General features: G+C 36.0%; 1 protein-coding gene and 1 pseudogene across 1 annotated transcript; one reads left to right on the top strand and one right to left on the bottom strand.

The window, feature by feature from the left end:
* Nucleotides 1-20,147, top strand: part of LOC142339555 (nuclear protein localization protein 4 homolog) — a 29,439-nt pseudogene extending 9,292 nt beyond the window's left edge.
* Nucleotides 5,888-15,321, bottom strand: LOC142339554 (uncharacterized). The gene is made up of 3 exons (XM_075389686.1): nucleotides 12,726-15,321; nucleotides 11,934-12,112; nucleotides 5,888-6,661 (listed from the first exon to the last, which is right to left on the bottom strand). Exons 1-3 carry the CDS (start codon nucleotides 15,108-15,110, stop codon nucleotides 6,379-6,381), a joined length of 2,847 nt encoding a protein of 948 aa, XP_075245801.1. The 5' UTR covers nucleotides 15,111-15,321; the 3' UTR covers nucleotides 5,888-6,378.
* Nucleotides 20,148-20,500: the final 353 nt, after the last annotated feature.

The following is a 20,500-nucleotide window of genomic DNA, read 5'->3' as shown; positions in this document are numbered from 1 at the left end:
AGTAAAAATTAGTGCAGAATAGTTGGATTTTTTGTTCAAGTAATTTATGGCTCAGTCTATCAATTTCCTGCATAGTTTCTTTTCCAATTCTAGACCCGAGCTAATAGAGATTACTGGGAGAAAAACTATTGCAGAGATAATATTAGCCAAAGTCTGGTCATAGGCCTCTATGTTCCATATGTGTCTGACCATACGAAAGATTGGTTTATAATTGTCCCTGAGGGCAATTTTGAATTAAGAACTCAGCCATGAGGGCAGCTAAGGTATCAGATGATGAATACCGTGATCAACTTTTACCTGACCACCTATCAAAACTGACTTGTTTTGTCTGAGAGGAACTCACCCATCTCATAACTGTCTAAACTGTTACAGTTTTGACTATCAAAAGAAGTCATTTAAACAAATTCAAAATCAGTTGAAGAAAGCTGCTGTTATTTTTCACAGTTGAACACGACAAACGACTATCAAAACAGCGATAATGGCCATAGAAATGAGTAATGGTTACAGTATTATTTGATAACCATAAAAGTATTATTACAGTAATGTGAAAAATAAATGATACCACGCACTTTTGTGTGAATATATAGAAAAAGTTAAACTTGTTCGTGTAATCAGAGGTGAACAGTCAATCAAGTATATTTTAGTTCGGTTTTCATTTGCAAATTGGTGAACAGCTATTGAGCTTTTGCGGTTTTTGATTTTAGAAAATAATTATTCTTGAATAATATTATTTTAAAATTGAAATATAATTGAAGATTGTGGCTGGGATATCTGATATTTCATGGGTTATCGGTCGCCATTTAACGTTCATAAAAAAGTTTATAACTTGAAGTCAACGAATTGAAGTGATTTAATCATTTACTAGCTAATATATATGTCTGAATATATTTCGTTAGCGGCATTTTGTTTACTGATGTAGTTCGTTTTGCTCAAATAAGTTTTACTAACTTTTTACAAACTTTTCATTTTACAAATTTTTCACATAATTCTTAAGAATTTTTTCATTTCACGAAGTATTTCTCTTGCTCACGTGAACCCTTATTAATTCCTAAAAGTTTGTCAATTTATTAAATTATGGCAGCCAACTTATTGAGTTTCCTTCTAAGTTCCGGCGAGGCTATTTCCCCTCCAGTGAGGTCAAGTTCCCCCCACTTTCAGATGGTGAGGATCCAGAAACAGGACGATGGTACCACCAGGAGAATCGAGATCCAGGAACAGATGAGTACTGGAAAGTTCTACAAGAAAGTCATCCATGCGTTTCCATTTACACAACCCGAAAGAGTACGGGGTCTACAGAGGCAGGAACAAGACTATTTTGATCAAACCGTCAGGCGGCAAAACTCTCGCAACTTATAAGATTAAGTGAGCTTATTTCTAAATGCTTAAAAATTACAAGGTATACCTAAGTTTAACGACTTTTGGGAAAGAGAAACCATGAATATGTATTCATATTCCTGCCGAAAGTATAAGTTGGAGCAACCTCTAGTGACTCGCTTTCATTTGTCTTACAAGACTCAATATCACTTTGCTGAAAACCATCTTTCGTACTCTATGTTCCTGGATATACTTGTTAAATGACAAAATTTTGGGTCTTTCCCATTATAGCCCCCCCCCCCCCCAGCTTAGTGGTCAGATAACCTATAGCCCCCCCCCCCCATCATGGTAATTATACCATAATGGGGGGCTATAATTTGATGGGGGGGGGGCTATAATGGGAAAGACCCAAAATTTTTGGTGTGATTCTGTTCGTTTCAGAGGTGGGGACATGTTGTTCCTGTTCCCAGTTGACGAGGATCTGGGAGACGATTGGGACGAAGATAATGAAGAGGAGGGGGGAGGGGGAGGGGCAGACACCCCACTCACTGCAGACATCAAATCACCACAGACACCAGGTCAATATTTTGAAAAAAATTAGAGCGAGAATTCTTTCAAATATTAGCATTCATTAAACATTTTAGAATTTGGCTATGTAATTTATGTTCCTTTTTAATGACCCTGATAATAAAAGTTTTCACATTTATTTTTGCATCGTAAGTAACAGTTTTAATTAAGTGGCCAAAAAACAATTGATTTATAAATTTTTTTTTCAGTGATTAAGTATTTTCCAGTTGACAAACTACTTGTTTATAAAACGCATGGTTAGTGTTGATGACTAAATCGGCAGTAAATTTCTCAAAACGATTCTTTAATTCAGATAGCTGCATTTCTAGATGCAGCTATCTTGCAGCTCTGGATCCACGCAATCGGGTCTTTACTTCGTTCCAACGAACACAAATTGTAAAGCAGCGGCTTAGCAAAATACGTTTCCGATAGATCTATTATTTAGTTATTCTAGCTTATTTCGTGAAAAAATTAGAGCGTGTTGCAGCGGCAGTTAGTCAAAGTAACTTTCAAATTTTCCTACTATAAATACTTTTGGCTTCAAAGATCCTGAGAAAAAAACTGATTGAAGAATATCCCTGACAAATTCAGTATTAACCTTTTTATTTAGGCTCTCCGTTCACTTTCCCGGGAAGCAATGGAACTAGGCAGCCCCAGAGGGTGATAATTGAGGAAGAAGACTTGGGTGTGGAGGCACCAGATCTTACTCTCGAGTTAGTACTAATAATTAGTATATTCAAGTGTTATTAACCAGTAAGATACTCCTTCCTCGATTCCTTAGTTAGATCTCCTTTTAAACATTCTTGGTTAATCGAAGAATTATCATCAGTTCAAATCAAAAAGAAATCATCAGTTGCGATACACTGAAAGTAAAAGCCAAAAAATCGGGTGTTCAATTCCAACAAAATTGATTAAATGCATTATTGATTACCAGAGCCATTAAGTCTTACTTTTCGAACCTCCCCGTTCCTGGGGTGAGAGGTCAATTTAATAAAAATTACCCATTCACTATGACAAAACGTTTTTAAATGGAAAACTCAATGAATCTTTTGTATAGTTATCGGAAGAACTTCTAGCATTTGAGTCAAGTTTTTGACACTTTTTCTTCCAAATTTAACCGAAAAGCTCTTTATTTGTTGGTTGTTGCCTCGAACTTGCCCATTAAATAAAAAGTGCATTCAGACCAAGACTATTCGCTGATCATTTCAGTTCCCTTGGATCTTGTTTTTTTTTGAAGAAGTTGCTGACATCAATTGATTTTTGCGCAGCAATATTGTCATAAAGTCTTAGAAATAATATTTTTATTCCTAATTTTCCAAAATCTCTGAGTAAACGAAATTTTAGATTGTTTGAACATCCCGCCCATTTGCTTGTATTGTACCAAAAAAACAAGTTGTTGCGTGTCCAAAATCCATTTATCAGGTTTTTTTTGTCTCAGCTCCTTTACTGGAGATGCTTTGCGCCTGTTGATCTTTCGGCAACGTTTTTATGCATGCTGTGATGTACTAAATCTTTCATGAGTTACTTTGTTTTTTTGTTCATGGTAAGCTGACATTTCAAATCGCAACAGCATGGCAAACAGTAAAACAACAAATCATATTAACCATCTTTCCAGTGTCACCGGAGAAAATGAAAATTAAATCTTGTTTAAAAGTTCAAAGTTTCAAACCTTTGTTCCTGCTTTAACGCAAACCGAACGTGTTATGCAAAAAACGCTCAAAGAACTTATATTGAGTTTTACGTAGATTTTGTCAACGTGATGTCAACCCATTTTCTTTCTGAAGAAACGAAGAATAGTAATTGTGCGGTTTATTAACAAGTTAGTAGGCTATAGGGAAAAGTTAATCTCAAAGTCCTCCAAACTTTTTCTCTGCTTCAGTAAATTCTAAAATCTTGAATAATTGCTAAATTTAATATTTTTATGCAGAACTATCGGTTGAAAGACTATTTTGTACAATTTTTGATATAGATAATACCAGTCTTTGCTCGCATCAAACAGGAAAATTTATTATACTTATATTTTAAACTTTTTACCTAAAACGAATAGTTTCTAGAATCTTACAACAGAGAACCTACTAGAGGGAACAATTTTTGAAAGATCCATGATACTTTGGACGAATTGCTCTCAAATGGTAGCCTGCTTTAGTCCTGAGCAAGGAATAAGTTGATTCATCTTAAGTGACAACCCAATATGGTGTTACAAGTGATAAAATTTATTGTAGACTACTGCAGTAACTTTCATTCAAAAAATGAGAACCAGATCCGCGCGGTGTTATTTGATATACCACAAAGACAAAAAATCGAACGCTTAAAGTCACTTGTTAAATCAGAATGATCGGATTCACTCAATAAATTTAACTTCAATAGTTAGAAATTGTTTGGGTTATTTAGGATTTATTTAAGTTAAAAAAATCCGAAGTTTGATTGCAGTTTGAATAAAACAACTGTACACCTTTTTTGCTATTCTGTTTCTCCCAGTTTTAACAGATTTTACAAAAATAAAAAATAAACGAGTTCTTACTTAGTAATACAGTAGCTCAATACAATGGGTGAAAAATTTAAAAACTTTTTTCAATTGAAGGTTTTTAATAGCTCACAAACGAATTTTTAAAGAATTGTAAATTTCTCATTTTAGGCAAAATTTCTGCTTGCCCGTTCTGTGCTAGACGATTCTTTCGATTTTTTGTAACGTTGCATGTGAGTTACATTTTGAACATTTACTTTTACACTGTAATGCCGTTTTTCTAACTTTTAATAGAAATCCTTACCATTGTCAAATTCAGTCGATTTCGCTGGAACACCAAATCTGTTCGCTCACTTCGTGCTTTTAAATTTTGTCAAACTTGTTTAGAATGTCTCACAATGGTTTGTTTTGTACATGTGACACCTTTGCGTCCTATTTAGTTTAAAAGCAATCTCTCACCTGATACCTTGTTAATTGTTCATTGGGAACTAAAGGTTCGGATCATATTGAAATATTTGCATAAACCAAGATGTGTTTACAGACCTATTACATAAGAGGAACTATCATCCTTTCAATTTAAGCAATTTCGTACAATAGAGGTCTCAAAATTTATACCAGGAGACTAAACCTAATTCCATTGTACCCAATGCCAAAATACTCAGTAACAAATAACCCTATGTAGCCATCTTAATTTAAGAGCAATCGCTCACCTGATACCTTGTTAATTGTTCACAGCGAACTAAGTGTTCATATTGATTGATGCCTACATGGGGTAATTTGTTACTAGGTATTTTGGCATTGGGTAAAATGCAATTCAGTATATTCTCCTGGTATCAATTTTGAGACCTCGCTTGTACGGTATTCCTTAAATTGAATGTATAATAGTTCCTCTTATCTAAATTATCTCGGTTTAGGCAAATAACTGACTGAATAACAAAAAATGATAGCGTAGGGGAGGCGAGGGGGTACCATCCCTTTACTTTCAAGTACCCCTATCATGAGCGCCTGTGGTTTGCAAACATGCAAAATGAATATGCACCTGAGGGCAGAAACGAGAAAGATCCAAAATATCATAAAATTTATCAATAAATATTCTACTTCATTCGTTTTCGACAATCCCTAGACGAACTGGGACGGTTATCTGCTAAGATCTTTCAAGATTCTTGCGAAAAACAGTTATCTGCTAAGATCTTAAATAAACGGTTATCTGCTAAGACGCAAGATTGCAACGGTTATCTGATAAGACACTTACAAGATCCTTACCAGATAAGCGTTTCATCTTTTTTGGTTAAAGCACCCATGCCTGGCAATAGTCTACGGTCAACAGAGTCAACGGTTATCTGGTAAGAGTCTTATAAGTGTCTTGCAAGATCTTAGCAGATAACCGTCCCAATTTGACTAGGGATCAGAATATATCTGATCTTACATTTTTGTCATTTCAGCACAGTGACAGAGCGGAATTTCATGCCATTCAATGACTACCTGCAATACATGTGCCTTCAGGACCCTAACAACCCGTTAGTTCATAAACACAAAAACAAATCTTTAAAATCATAGATTCAGCTTGTTATTGTGATGAAGCAATTATAATACTCAAAAACGCAAAATCAAACAACAAAAAAAATAATCGATTCAATTGCACATATTTCAGATTTTATTTGTCAAATTTGTCACTTAAGCCAAATGAACATCAATCAACTAGTTTTAGAATAAATCACTTTGAATAGCGATATTAGTTGATACATTGATAAATACTGATATATTAGTTTGGTTCACAGAAGTTAGAGAGAATTAATTCAACATCTCTCAAATTCATGGTCGTGATACGTCGCCAAAAACGGAGAATTCCTCAAATATTGAAACATAGCAAAATATGCGACATCTCATAAAAACTATCATAAGTAATTGAACATAAATAGTACTTTGAAAATTTTTGCGTGCGAGATGTTGAAAATTTGTTTTCTAATTTAAATTAATCAATCTCAATATCAATCTTCAAATCCGTCGATTTAGTTTTAATTCCTATTCTCTGTCTAAATTGTCATACCATGTTCCAACATGCTCGCTTTTCGCATCATTCTGAGGGCAAATGAGTCGCTCAATATTCCATAACTCCTCATCATTTCCACATGAGCCTTCATGTGTCCCAACAAATCCTCTCGTGCCAAGATGTCCTTGTGTGTCTCTAAGAATGCCTCAATCGTTATCATCACTTTGCAGTCTCCAGGACCCAGTTTGACATTGCAAAAGAAGGCATTCCACAACACCATGAACCGTTTTTCACCAGCCGCCAGGTCAATGTACTCGTCCAGCACTCTGAAACATTAGCAACAAAATATAGACAACAGAACCCCTAATCGACTAAATAGTTTAGTAGTTTTGGATCATGTGCCACCTACCTACCTCCCCCCCCCCCCTTATTATGTTGCCCCTCTCCCGATATATTTTGGTATATCAATAATAATTTAATTCGTCTTGAAAACATGAAAAAGGGATATCAAATGTACAAAGTCGTTCAAGTCTGTACTAGCCAATACATTCAAATTCATAGAGACAAGCACATAACATCAACAGACAAAATATGGGCAAATGGAAAATTTGAAAACTCTACTAAAAATTGAGATGGCAAATTAACGTATTACTCTATTGGACAAAACAGATGTTAATTTGAGAAATGTAGTTCAGCCCAAAGCACTTGGGAGACACCCTCGGTGCAAATGAAGATGAGTAGTTTATGTACAGTTCTTAAATGATGAGAGTGTAATGATGAATCAAACATATCTAATTAGCGACGATAGTGCTTGCCAGTGATAGATAGATACATTACCACTATCAGTGATTCATAACCAGTTTCACCTATGGGGCCCTTTCCAACTGCAATAATTAAAAACGTGCGTATAAATGATTTAAACTATCTGGTATGAAGGAAAAAAGTGTCCGACTGCACAATGTGTGGTCCACTCTTACTTAAATCTTCGTATCTGACTTTATGCATACAACTAGTACCAGCAACTTTTGTCCAAACGCTGATGACTGTTTGTTTCCCGCAAAAAATCAAGTAATATTAGCTGGAGCTTGAAAACTGTACTTTCGCTCATGTATTAAATCATCATCCGATCGTCGAAAAGATGTTTGAGTATCGAAAAGCGTAATCAACAAAAGTCTTTCGTTCGACTACATTAAAGGTAGTAAAAAGAAATTTGAAAGTTCCTTAGCATCCCTAGTGATAAGTAGAACGTAAATCATAGAACAAGTCGGATCTTTTCCACTAGCGCCCCCCCCCCCCCCCCCAGTAAGTTAGGCACCCCCTTTTTATATGTTTAAACATTATGTATGCATTTGAGTTATTACGTACGGATACGTATGAATAGGCTTTAGAAAATACTATTAGAGCGGAGGTTTGAAAAAAATATGTATATAGCAATAAGTTACTGCATATAATGTAAGCATCAACCGAAAACTTGATGTTATTGCATTTTTAGTGATTATGAGTTTTCTAATGGGGTGTAATACTATAATTTTGTCGAAAATTGTTACATATATGGTTGTTCATGTATTATACCAGGAACGATATTATAAAAATAAATAACTTTCAGAAGGGAGGAAAACATTAAATTTTGGGGGGTGCCTAAATTTTCGATATATAGGACTCGGGGGGGGGGGGGGCGCTGGCGGAAAAGATCCAACAAGTCCTGCCATAATTAGGGATAAAAAGCATCGGCCTTTCTCTGAAAATCATTTAACACAAAATACCCATCTGACAAAATACGCAAGGCCAAAATACTCCATTCAGTTAAACCCCAATGCAAAAAGCTCATATCAACTTACTTGTTCTAGTCGCATATTAAAACTACACAAATAAGGTACCGATCCAAAACTGAGTACAAATTAACTAGTTGGACGCAATTTAATTAAAGAACAGGAAGCATTATCACACAAATTAAATGTTTTGAAATACGTTGACCCATCATTCTACTAATGTCATTTGGCTATATTGACACTAAACATTAAAAATTAGCTGGGGTACATCGCAATAAAAGTGAAGTTACCACCATTGCTACTGGAAAGCAATAATTAGCAAGGAAAAACAAGCACAAACATGAAATTGTTGCTGGACAAGTAAAAGCAAAACAGAATCTCGGCCAAACGCAGCAGACCTCAAAAACAAAGAACTATCCAGTCAATAATAAGATAATTGCCAGCAGTCTATTGCCAGCCAGGTCCTATGTTGCAACGCAGCCGTCTATACCAAGTCAGATCCGCAAAAAATTGGATGCTATACCGCCAAAAAACATCTGAAAACGTAGATGAGCCATTAAATACTGGCTGACATTTCACGTGTCCAAATTTCAATGGTTCTACCATTCTGACATGGGAACCTAAAAAGAATGAATGCTTAAATTTGGTAGTCGTTGAAAACCAAAAATGCGCTCCTGCTGTGACAGAACTTTAAAACATCTGCAATCAAACTCAACCATTCATATAGAAAGTTCATATTCAAATACTTATGCTCTATGTAGCAATAAAAAGAGGCCTCGTATGGGAAAGTTTTTGTTGGATTGCTTGAATTTAATAAGAGATTACTCAGAGAAAAATTACTATCTGGAAAAGGCCGCAATCAATGTTCAAAAAAATGCGGAAGCTGAGATAAAGGGCTGTTTTTTACTTATAAATTCATCTTGTCAAACAAGATGTAAAAAACTCAGCCCCGAAAAAGTTTTACAAAACAGTGCTAAGATAGCCTTGATCTTGCGAATGATTCCAAACATCAGTTTTGTCCCAGGACCATTGTCATCTGTCTGCTTTGGTCTTGCAACTGATGAAACAAAAAATGTCAGTAAATTCAGTAAAATGGACACAGAATCCTTTCAACTGATACACAAGCTGACTTCACACTTTCAGAAGACGTACAAAGCTGGCATTGGCAGTTTATTCAAATAGTTTGTTTGCATCCAAATTTATATGTTCAGGTTTTATTTTTTCAAAAGAAATTTAAATCTCTAGAATTTAAATTTCCAACGTAAATTGACCCCTGAGCCAATTGCACTTTGAACATTTTTCAAAACTTACAGCCATATTCTGAAATATCCTTTGAGTAAAGTTTAAAAAATTTTGACCGAAAAGACGCTTAACTTAAAAAGCAGTTTGACCTAAAACCGGCAATACTGCTGGACTTTTTGTTCTCTTTCAAGTTATTGCATGCTCGTGTTAGCGCAATTGACGTCATTTCGTCGCGCGTTATTTTTTGTTTGCAAAATTACGTTTTTACAGATTAGCCTTTCAAAACAAAATGATCATTCTATATGAATCATGCATCAAAGTAATTGTTATTATTACAGTTGGGTTTAATGGCATTGTGTAGACTGGAATTGGGTATATTGTCATGCAACCAAACTAGACACGCGACCGCAATAACTACTACAAACAAATTTAATTGCAGAGCAATTAAATTAAGAAGTTTTTGGATCTCAAATTTAAATACCCCAAAAAATTAAAGAAAATACGAAATAAGATGAAACATAGGCGGTAAATTGCCGGAAAAGGCCATGATAGACGCTTATGTCCTTCCATGAATTGAAACAACTAAAGAAATAAGATGGACAGATTGAGCACCAGTCCATCTTTAATAGACCAGTAGACTTGGGTTATATTCGGACTGTCATTTTTATGACACATACGCCCTATAAGAAAAAACCCTAATAGAGCTTTTTCAAAATTAATATTCGAAACCAAAAACTAAAGACTCTAATACTCAAGAAAAAGCGCATATGCATTTGGCACTACTTAGCTGCACACCATTGATCTTTAAATAGTAATTTTTTTTATAAAATTTAAAGTTCATTAAGTGATTTCAGAAGTCATTTTTTAGTGAGGTAAGTCACGCAATTGACCTAAAAGCAGAAATAACGTCACGCACACAATTTTATCCGCAAAGCAGTAGAAGTCACAAATGGAAAAAATCACTTCCAAGAAGTCAGGTCGCAAGAATCATCGATCGAGACAAATTAAGAAAAACATAGGACAAGTCTTGAAAAAAATCCAAAGAATTAAATGAAAAACGTGGAAGTAGTCTACCTGACCAGCAGATCAATTGAACAATGCCAGTCAGAACACTAACAAAATCATCTCAAAAAGTTGAGAGCCTAAAACAATCAAACAAACTAAACAAAAATATAATCATTGCAAAAACTCTTGAAGCTATTACCCTGAAGGCAAAATTTGATGCCTTTAAATATACTTATTTCAAAAATATGTTCAAAGCCAATTTTTCATTCATAAATCGTTCCAGTATTAAATCTGCAAGACCTGAAAAAAATTCGTTGGCCCTTGAAGATCGATTAACTCAGAAAATGACAGAAAAATTAATGAAATGTTGCTAAAAATCGAGATATTAACATCTTCCAAACCATTTTTGTTTCTATAGAGGCTATGCAGTAACCCAATTCCAAGCCTTAAAAAATTATTGGCTCAAAAATCGATAGACAATAATTTTTAGAAAAAAATCAAATTACAAAAAATAGAAAAGCGTTCTATTAAAATGTTGAAAACCATTCCATTACTCCTAGCAACAATGTAATAACATAGTACTAAACCCTGGAGGAGGTTACAAGGCTACTGAGGCAAGAAAAACTGAATAAAAGACAAATGTTTTCAATAAAACTTGAAAAAAATTGAAAATTTTATCAAAATATAAAATTCGAAATGTTAAATTGTTGAAAACAATTCCATTGATACTAACAACCATGCGTTAATTTTTATCAGACCGTGGAATAGGTTTTCTTGCGCCTGAGGCTGGACGAAAATCAAAAACTGACAAAAAAAAATTAGGAAAACTTGAAAAAAATTGCAGATTTTATCCAAAAAAACGCTAAAATTCGAGCCATTAAAATGTTGAAAACCATTCCATTGTTACTAAAAGCTATGCAGTACACAATTATAAAACCTTAAAGCAGATTCCCTGCCCCCTGAGGCTGGAAAAATTCAAAAAACGACAAAAAATTTTTAAAATACGTGAAAAAAAATTGCTAAAATTAGTGTCATTTTGCGTGTTTGTGTTTGAAGTACCAAAACATATAGCTCATAAAACGGTCATAACAAATAATTTTGTCTCGCAAAAGACCTTCATCAACTTTACATCAAAATTTCAACCTAACAATCATTTTTTAAAAAAATGACAAAAACATGAAAAATTGAACCATTTTGCGCCCAAAAACTCTTAAAAATGACCTTTTAACCTTAAATTAAGGCCATCCCAGCAGCTGCACCACTTTAAAGAATATTAAAGTCCACTTTGTGCCTCTAATAAAACTTAATGCCCGCTGGGCTTTACATATTTATCCGTTAGGAAAGATCAAAGTCATTGAAAAATGTGTGAAAACATCTTAAAAACACAGCGCCCCAATACAATCCAAATTCTTAGAATTGTAAAAAACCACGATGTCCCCAATAATAGCCGCTATCGCTTCGCGGCTATTGATAACATCCAGAATAACAATCCAGAAAAATTACATTAAGACAGTGTTTTCAATTTCCCACTTACTTGTTATTGCAATTGAACAAAAAAACATTTCGAACTAGCAGACTATACCTCTGTTCGGCCTCATCCATCCACGCGAACTCCTCCTCATCCACGTCAGAGCAATATGCCTGGCTGCAGAACTGCCTCCTTAGACAGTGGGAGGAGTGGAAGAACCCAACTGGGGTGGCAGACTCACCCAACATACGAGTGAAACGCTTCTCTCCATTCTTGTCCGTCATGTAACTCACCTGCAAATCCAACACTCGTCTATGAACACAATCGCCTGCATCACTTAATTGGAACTTAACCGACTGAAGTCAGACGAACTGCTCTCAAACAACAGTCCGGGGCGATGGCACCCTGCTTAAGCCGGGAAGGGGGTGTCATGGCACAAAGGAACTTGAAATTATCGAATTAAGAGCTGATTATAGACCAATACTCAGATTTAAAATGCACTGACACTAATTTTGGTGCACTTTCAATTGAGTTGCCTTGCCTCATCCTGATGGAGTTCGAGTGCCTCGTAGAACAGCTGTGCCTCAATGCCCTGCGGGCTTTACATGTTTATCCAGTCTTTGCGGACGAAAAGTCAAATGATCAGACGAAAAAAAACTATGAGACAAAAAGTCGGTATTAGGAAAATTGCAAAAGACGAACAGGACAAATATAATTACTACAAACTTCGTTTGAGAGCAATTAAAAAAAACAACTTGACCCAATATTTATAATCGTAAATGAGTTGAGTTGGTATACTTTCAAAGAAGCTGACTTCATAGGTGCGTGTATATTCTTAAAGGTCAGGACAAACTTCCTAAATATAAACTTCGCAACATTTCGGGGTAAGAAAAAGTAGTGTCACACCTGGTTAATGGCCATAATTCCAATGGCGTTCCTTTTGAGAACAATCTCGGCTTTCGCTGAAATTCTGGCCATCGTTGGCTCCGTCTCCTTTCCATAATCATCCGTGGACAAATAAACCTTACGGTACAACAGATTCTCGCTTATTTCAAAGTTCCTATTTGAAGTGAACACGAAGCATCTTATATCATTTTTTTGTTTTGCATCTTGACCTTCACCATTTTCAATAACATCCTTTGATTCGGCACTTTTCTCTGTATCAATTTCTGCAGTGTTCTCTAGTTTTACTGCAAGATTTCCTTTAGACTTTTTCGAAGACTGGTTTTTAGACCCAGCCACTTTTCTACTGCTTTCGTGTTGCTTATTTCTGGTTCCCTTTTTAGAATCCCCCTCATTATCGTTATTTTCTTTGTCTTCATCATTTTCAATGTGCTTCTTTTTTGTTTTTCTAATTTCCAATACTGACCCAAAATTGCTGGGAAAATGGTTTATTTTAACTCTTCGATGGGAAAAAATCAAATGGAGAAGCAATAGCTCGTAACAATCGAACACTGTTTCACACAACAAGCAAACTGGGAATTTTGTGGTTCGCTTGAAACTTCCTCGAATTCCGCAAATAAAGTGAAGTTCCAAGGGCAACGCATTGCTAAAGTAAAAGCCCTTGTTAATTGTCAAAACTCCGTCTACTTTTTTCGGCTTCTTCTGCACCTCCGAATTTTTAATTTTGGATTTTTGTTCCAACTCTTCGGTTTCTGTTTTTTCCGTGCGAACGTTTCCATGAAGACCACTTTCGTTTTTCGTCATTGAGGTTCTCTGAGTTTGAGAATCTTTATCCAAATCGACTTCCATGGGCTCAATAACTATGACATCATCGGAGTCGTTAAGTTCAATTTTGTCGAAAATATTATCGACCGGATTTGCAGAATTTGTTTCGCTCAAACTGTAGTCGATGTAATTTTTACAGCTCGCGCAAATGCCATATTTGCCCAGTTTTTTCTTGTCGTGTTTTTCGCAAATTCCACTTGCGATTGGAACTAAATAATCTGGTGTTTTCTTGTTATATTTGATCATTTTTCTGTCGTAAATTGAGCAACACACACTATTAATTCCCTTTTTCTGACTATTTTTTAGAGAGATCTTGTTGTTTTCCGGTGGCATCAATTTAGAAAGTTTAGAGGTTAATTGGTCAACATACTCATCAAACTGATCTTCATTAGGTTCCTCGTCAGAGGACAGAAAGTCATCCGAGCTTAGTTTTTTGTTCATCAGTTTCTCATGTTTTTCACGCAATGAGCCTTCGTAGTCACTTCCTTTGTAAGCTTCGCCTAAATTTCTGATTGCTCTTCGCTCACGGCAGAAATCAAGATACCTATTCTGCTCTTTTGGCTTAACGCTGATGACGTAATTCAGCGAAGCAACAAACTCAGGTCCATTTTCACCGTTCCTCTTTAATGGAATCGTCATGAAATCGTTACTGGATAATGTCAGGCAACCGTTACGTACAAGGGGAACCAACTTTGTATCAATAAAGAACGAATCGAAACCAGATTGTGAATTTTCGGTTGATTTCAAAAAGATCCGAAACTCCAGCATCATTTGAGTGTTAGATCGTTCTGATTCCACTTTGCTCAGAGAAAAATTGGTCCCAATTTGGGGCCGGACAATCTTGACTTTACTGGCCGTGTTTTTGGCCACCAAATTTACGCCGTTGCTAGGGATGCAGAACTCGTCCAATAATGTTCTAAAACTTTCTTCATTTACATGCGATAGCATGTATACTGCAATATTAGTATCATAATCGCCTAAACTGTTTCCAACAAACTTCTTCTTAGTAACTTTGAAATGGCTCAACTCAACACCAAAATCCTGATCAGAGGTCTTTTTGACTACGTCACTCGTGCTTTCGGGCAGAAGATGACGCAATTCTTCGTTTTTGTTCAAATTTTCGAAAGCCCTCAAATATGCCAAATTTCTTTGCAGAAACATGCCTTCAAATTTGAATTTTCTCATGTCAGATTGAATCTTGCTAGCTGATTTTGATGACAAAACTGGTTCATTACTCTGGCGTTTTCTCGACTTTGAATTCTTGTCGTTTGGTTTATGGTGGCTAATGAGCTTATAGTAGAGCTTTCCCTCTTTTGAGGGCGTGAAATCTTTCCTAGGGTCAATCCGTTTGCCCCGATTGTCCTTTCTTCGTGTGGCAAATGTATTGCCAGTGTGAGGCTGTGAATGTCTTCGTCTTTTCTCCAAACCTGTGAGGATTTCTTCAGCAACTTGTCTATCTTTGGCTGCTTTCAGCTCTTTCAAGTTGCGTTTCTCTTTCGCAGGAGGCGCAAACAACTTTTGTGCGTTGTCCTTGCATGATCTAGAATGTTCTCGGGCCGACATTTTGGTAAATACTACCAAACGATAATAAATTCAAAGCACAAATCTGAAACAAAAATAACTGAAGAGATCAGCAGAGCTAAAAATCTGAAATTTAGTTATTGTACTGATTACTCAATTTTTCAATGACCAATTTAAGCTGACCTATGATTATGAAAACAAGCAAATAAAAATCTTAAACGAATCAAAAACAATCGAGCAAATTATGTATGCTTAGGACCATTTGACATTTATGGCATGTTACTTAAAAATCTAGCAAGATTGGCATCCTTTATCAAGATTTTGCGATATTAAAAAAGCACATTGAGTCAACCCTGGACAGAATAATATTAACTGTTATTACTCCTGCAAGCAAGATTTATACAAAAAGCTTTTCACTGATGAAATAATTAAGCTTTGCGTCTTCATAAACCTGTAACAACGTTTAATAGCTTCCCCAAATTCATTAGCAACGGTTAGGAAATCTCAGTGCACATTACAAGAAAATTTCTTCAGTGAGAAACTTCACTATCAACCAGCTTAAGTTTAAAAGAAAAAGTAACATCATATTTACTATTTTGTGTGTTGCAGGTACCCCCTGGAGCCCATAAAATTCTCCAATCTGATTGGCTGTTCCAAACACGAGATCTACCCGAATAACAAGTGTATCAAGTGCAGTCCCTCTGAAGTCAGAATTGGGAAACAGGTAATTTATAACTTAACAAGTTCCTCTGAACTAAATAAAATCTCGGTTTGTGTAGATTTACAGTTGTTTGTTTGTGTAGATTTACAGACACGTGGACAATATAATGTTTGAGAACCAGTTCATAGTGGAGAGGTTTGTGAGGACATGGCGGAAGACAGGATCACAGAGGATGGGGTACATGTTTGGGACATATAGACCACATGAGACCATTCCTAACGGGGTCAGGGCTGTGGTCTCAGCCATTTACGAACCACCACAGGTAAATTTGTACGGGTAGTTCAACTTCAGTTAGTTCGAATGGGTGCGATGCTTATTATCGCGTGCAGCAAACAGAGGTGATAGAAACACGCTTATAAGTTTGCTTCGATTTAATCCATCTCATCCCTCCATCGTAAAAACAAATTTTCAAATCCTGTTTGAAGAAACTAATGAACATTTTTTAATTGATAATGATTCATATAAGCTATTAAGAGGCGGGACTAGTTTTTGAAATTCATAATTACCATTATAAAGGTAAAAATGTTAAATATAAATGAGGGGGGAGTATTCTGTTTTCTTTTTCACGGTAGACAATTACATTGCTAATGACATTTTGATGCTATTTTTAAACCCTTATAACTGTATTTATAAACTGTATGGATCTAAACAAAAACCATTATCAGTGCAAAAATACGCATTAGCATGTAGTGTGTTCACGCATTGTATTGGAAAAAAGTTGTTTCCGGGTAGTGGGAGGGGTGGGGGGCTAAATATTGCAAAATTCCGTTTCCTTCCTTTAAATCTAAATACACTTCAACCTCAGCCTTAGAACAGATGGGATATTTGAATGTTTGGTGACGTTGGGTTTGCGTTATAGCGGAACAGTGAGCAGAACATTGACCTGTTGGATGATGTGAAAGAGAGTCAAGTGCAGCAGCTGGCCACACAGCTGGGCATGCACAAGATAGGCTGGATATTCACTGACCTCATGGCAGAGAGGGAGAACGTCATCAAGTGCACAAGAGACAATGTAACACAATCACAACACTTATAGGTTACGTCACTCTGCCTGAAGTCACTGAGAACTTCTGGCGTTTATCGAGATTTTAAGCCAGAATTTAGAAGTGATTTCTGCAGAGTCACGTAACCTCGCTTAAAACACGAAACGTGCGTTTTAATTGTCGAAAGTTAATGGAAGTCAAAACTCTGGCTAGGTATATAAAAACTTCTGACATTTTAACTTCAGGTAATGCAGACTTTCGGCATTAAAATGTGCACACGAGTGTTTTAATCTTATTTACAAACTTTTGCACAGAATCTTTAAACATATTCATTCAAGCTTGACTATCATTCAATAATGAACCTAACTTCTAAGCCATCTTTAGCTGAAATATACCTATATCAAACATTTTATTTTCGGACACGTTAATTCAGTTTTTCACCAAAATTGATTTAAAAAGTATAACCAGTTGCAACTGAATAATTTAAGTACATCCAGTAATAATCATTTAATTGTTATTGTTTAACATTTAGTTCGATTATGGTTCTTAAATTTGAAAATCTGAATTCAACTCGTTTCAATTATCGGCGATTAAAATTGCAAAAATTACTTAAACTCTATTCACATGTTTTCCTCGCATTTTTCAAACAATTTCAGTCCTGAAACGCACAAAAAAATAGCAAACTGCTTCGGCATTTCACCACACCCTAGAAAACAATGCTCCAACGACATTCCATGTCCCTCATTCTATATAGCGGCAAAAGCCATGGCCAAGAAATAAAATAATAACATCTTACGAACATGCTTAGAGATCAAGTTTAGTAAGTAACTTTCTTTGAAAGTTATCTTCTTCAGGGTGAAGGAAGCAAGTTGAGTGCCGAGGAGTGTATAATGTCGGGCGAACTTCAGAACAGAAAGCCAAGAATGTGTGAAAAATGCAAGCCGACAGTTTTTGGATCACAATTCGTCACTATCTGTGTAACAGGTACCTTCTTCACCCTAATTCCAGAACGCTTCACAACTTTAGTTTCACGCAAAATTTTTCGCCATAATTTTGATAAATTCTAGAATTTCGACCAACTTTTACTGTCCTAAACACCTAGCGTGACTTTGACCTTTATCAAGACGTCAGATCTGGTCGAACTTCCGATCTAATACATATAATGGTTGTTCACTGATTGAGAAATTAAAAATCAACTGCTCAAATTTTTGGATCTATTTTGCATGGCGTTTATATTGATGCCCGTTATTCCTTTTTCAATGCACAGTATTTTATCATGTGTGAAAACAGCATGTGCGCAGGGGCTGTGTAAACAAAATATGGGGAATTGGCGCAGCAGATTAATTTAGTTTGACCATTTTTAGGCGACACCTCAAACCAGATCCACTTTGAAGGTATGATGGTTTCTGACCAATGTGCGGCACTTGTGAAAGAGGGACTCATCTCAGCCCTGCCAGGCAGTCCAGAGTTGGCATGGGTAGTGGAGAGCACAGATGAGAAACCACTGCCGGGATTGTACTTTGAGGCTGTGGGCCAGGACGGAGTCCACAGGAAGTACAATGCCAGACCATTGCCTGTCGACCACATTCTAGTCTCGGTCAGTTTTCTATCTATTCACTTTTGATAGCTGTTTGCCATCTCCCTCCTTCCAGCTTTGAGTGAATAAAAATTTAAAATACAAACACCCTACCCCGTAAATTACAAACAGTACTGATAAACAAATGAGAGCTCGATTCAAACCAGTTCCCGGTTTGGCGCCAGACTCTTCCTATTGCAACTATTTATTAATAAAAATGATTATATAAATTGGTCAGACAATCAAATCCAATTATTCGTAATAGTCAACATTTCAGACTGCCGAACCAACGGCACAAAATGTATTTTATAGAACAGAGGTTAAAAAAGGCCACTTAAACCAAAGAGAAACGAAACATCCCACAGATATGGCAATCTTCTTTATGCTCCATTAAATTAGCAACTATACTATTAATAATTAATTTAGGTTCCAGCAGAGTTTCCCCTGACGCAAGAGTACACATTCAAAGTGCATGACAAGAAGCCCTTTCCAATTGAGCATAGGGAAGAAATGAACGAAGTGCAGGATCTGGACACTCTCAACAAGTACCTGTGCCAATTCACACAGGAGGAATTCCTCATTGCAGTATCCGACTTCCACCTACTCGTATACCTCACAAGTCTCGACGTCACACCACTATGGGTACACAACTATCATCACTTTCATTTTTTAAAAAAAACCAAGGAATATGCTTAAACGACACGAAAGAGTTCCAATAGACAGAAGGGTTGCAGGATTTAAACATATTTTTTATTAAATTATTTTACGAAAACCGAACCTTAGTTTGTTATAAATTAGAAAAAAATAATGTTTGATTAATAAATTTCTTACATGTAACATTAACCAAGTGGTTAGTTTAATTTACATGTTTGCAGATTAAAAAAAATATGCTTCCCGGTTGTTTGGGTGAGAGCACAAGCCGGTTTGGCCCAATGTCTAAAGTTTATATAAACAAACACTATCTTGCAAAGCAACAGAATGAAATCATTTGAAACAAAAAAGGAAAAAACTCGCATTCATCAAACACGCAATACTCCATTAAAATTGAAATTGAGGATATTGCCATCGTGAATTTTTGTTACATATGATTACACTTGAATTTGTTCAGAGTAATATGGGATCACTGATCGAGTGCATTAAGAATCAAGATTCGACGGGGGCCGCAGAGTGGATCAGAACAAGTCCCCAGTGGCAAAGACTTCTGGAGCTCATAAACGGTAGGTTACAGTTAACACTACAGTTACAAGAAAATTGCCAGATGCAGATGAACTTATGCATGAACTGCCGCATGTTTTTTTCAAAAAAAAAATGACAATGGTTGATCCTGGTAGTCCAAATAAATGTGCACAGCGAAGCGCTCAAATTCCATGCACTCAGAAGCTCTCGCACGCATACCTGGAATTATAGAAACGTTCAGGGATCGCAACTTGAAGTCAATCGAATATTACAAAATGAGCGTATTTTCTTATCATATTCATTCTTAGAGTTCCGAAATCTGTTAGTAAACTTGCCTCATTTGTAGATTTGATGTAAACAAATTTCTTTGTACAGGTGGTCGCCTGGAAACAGATTATATTTCTGCCGAAGAAGCCAAACAAAGTAAAGACGCTGTTGAATTCGCGGAGCTAGCAATACAAACAAGCAATTTGAACATTGGCACATCAGCGAAACCTAATGAGAAGCCGACTGTGAATAAACCAGATGCCAACAAAACTTCTGACAACTGATCACTTTAATTTGTCACCTTTTCATCATAATGTTATGTTAGCTAACTTAATCAATTCACTTTTCCAGTCTTTTGAGTTTTTGAAGAACATTGTACCTATTCCCCTACATTGCACCCTTGGTGAACATTTTTATCTTGAGTACAAGAGTCGATTGTTACGGAGTTCCAACAGGCCGACATTTGTAAAAAAGAACCATTAAGCAATCTACGCAGAGAAATTTCTTCATTCGAAGTGCCTTGTATGCCAACGAACTGCACAAAATTGCGTCTTTTGATGTGTTTGAGGACCCTTCCTCGTTCTATTCTAATCTAAAGTCATTGATGTTCAAAGTTGTTCAAAATAAGTATGATGACTATCATTTTCTGAGTTTGTTCAATATTTAGTGCCTCAAAAGCAATAAAGTCTTATACTACTACTACTATTAG

This window comes from Convolutriloba macropyga, chromosome 5 (genome assembly GCF_964194025.1).
Source record: "Convolutriloba macropyga chromosome 5, txConMacr16.3, whole genome shotgun sequence".
Taxonomy (NCBI): domain Eukaryota; kingdom Metazoa; phylum Xenacoelomorpha; order Acoela; family Convolutidae; genus Convolutriloba; species Convolutriloba macropyga.
This window is presented reverse-complemented; position numbering and strand designations above follow the sequence as displayed.

Bases quoted from the DNA above. Each gene is read 5' to 3' on its own strand.
- LOC142339554 (XM_075389686.1), bottom strand. From the start codon at position 15,110: ATGTCGGCCCGAGAACATTCTAGATCATGCAAGGACAACGCACAAAAG. The intron at 12,113-12,725 runs GTGTGACACTAC...TTGGATTTGCAG, and splicing joins GAATTATGGCCATTAACCAG to GTGAGTTACATGACGGACAA. The intron at 6,662-11,933 runs GTATAGTCTGCT...CTAATGTTTCAG, and splicing joins ATGGATGAGGCCGAACAGAG to AGTGCTGGACGAGTACATTG.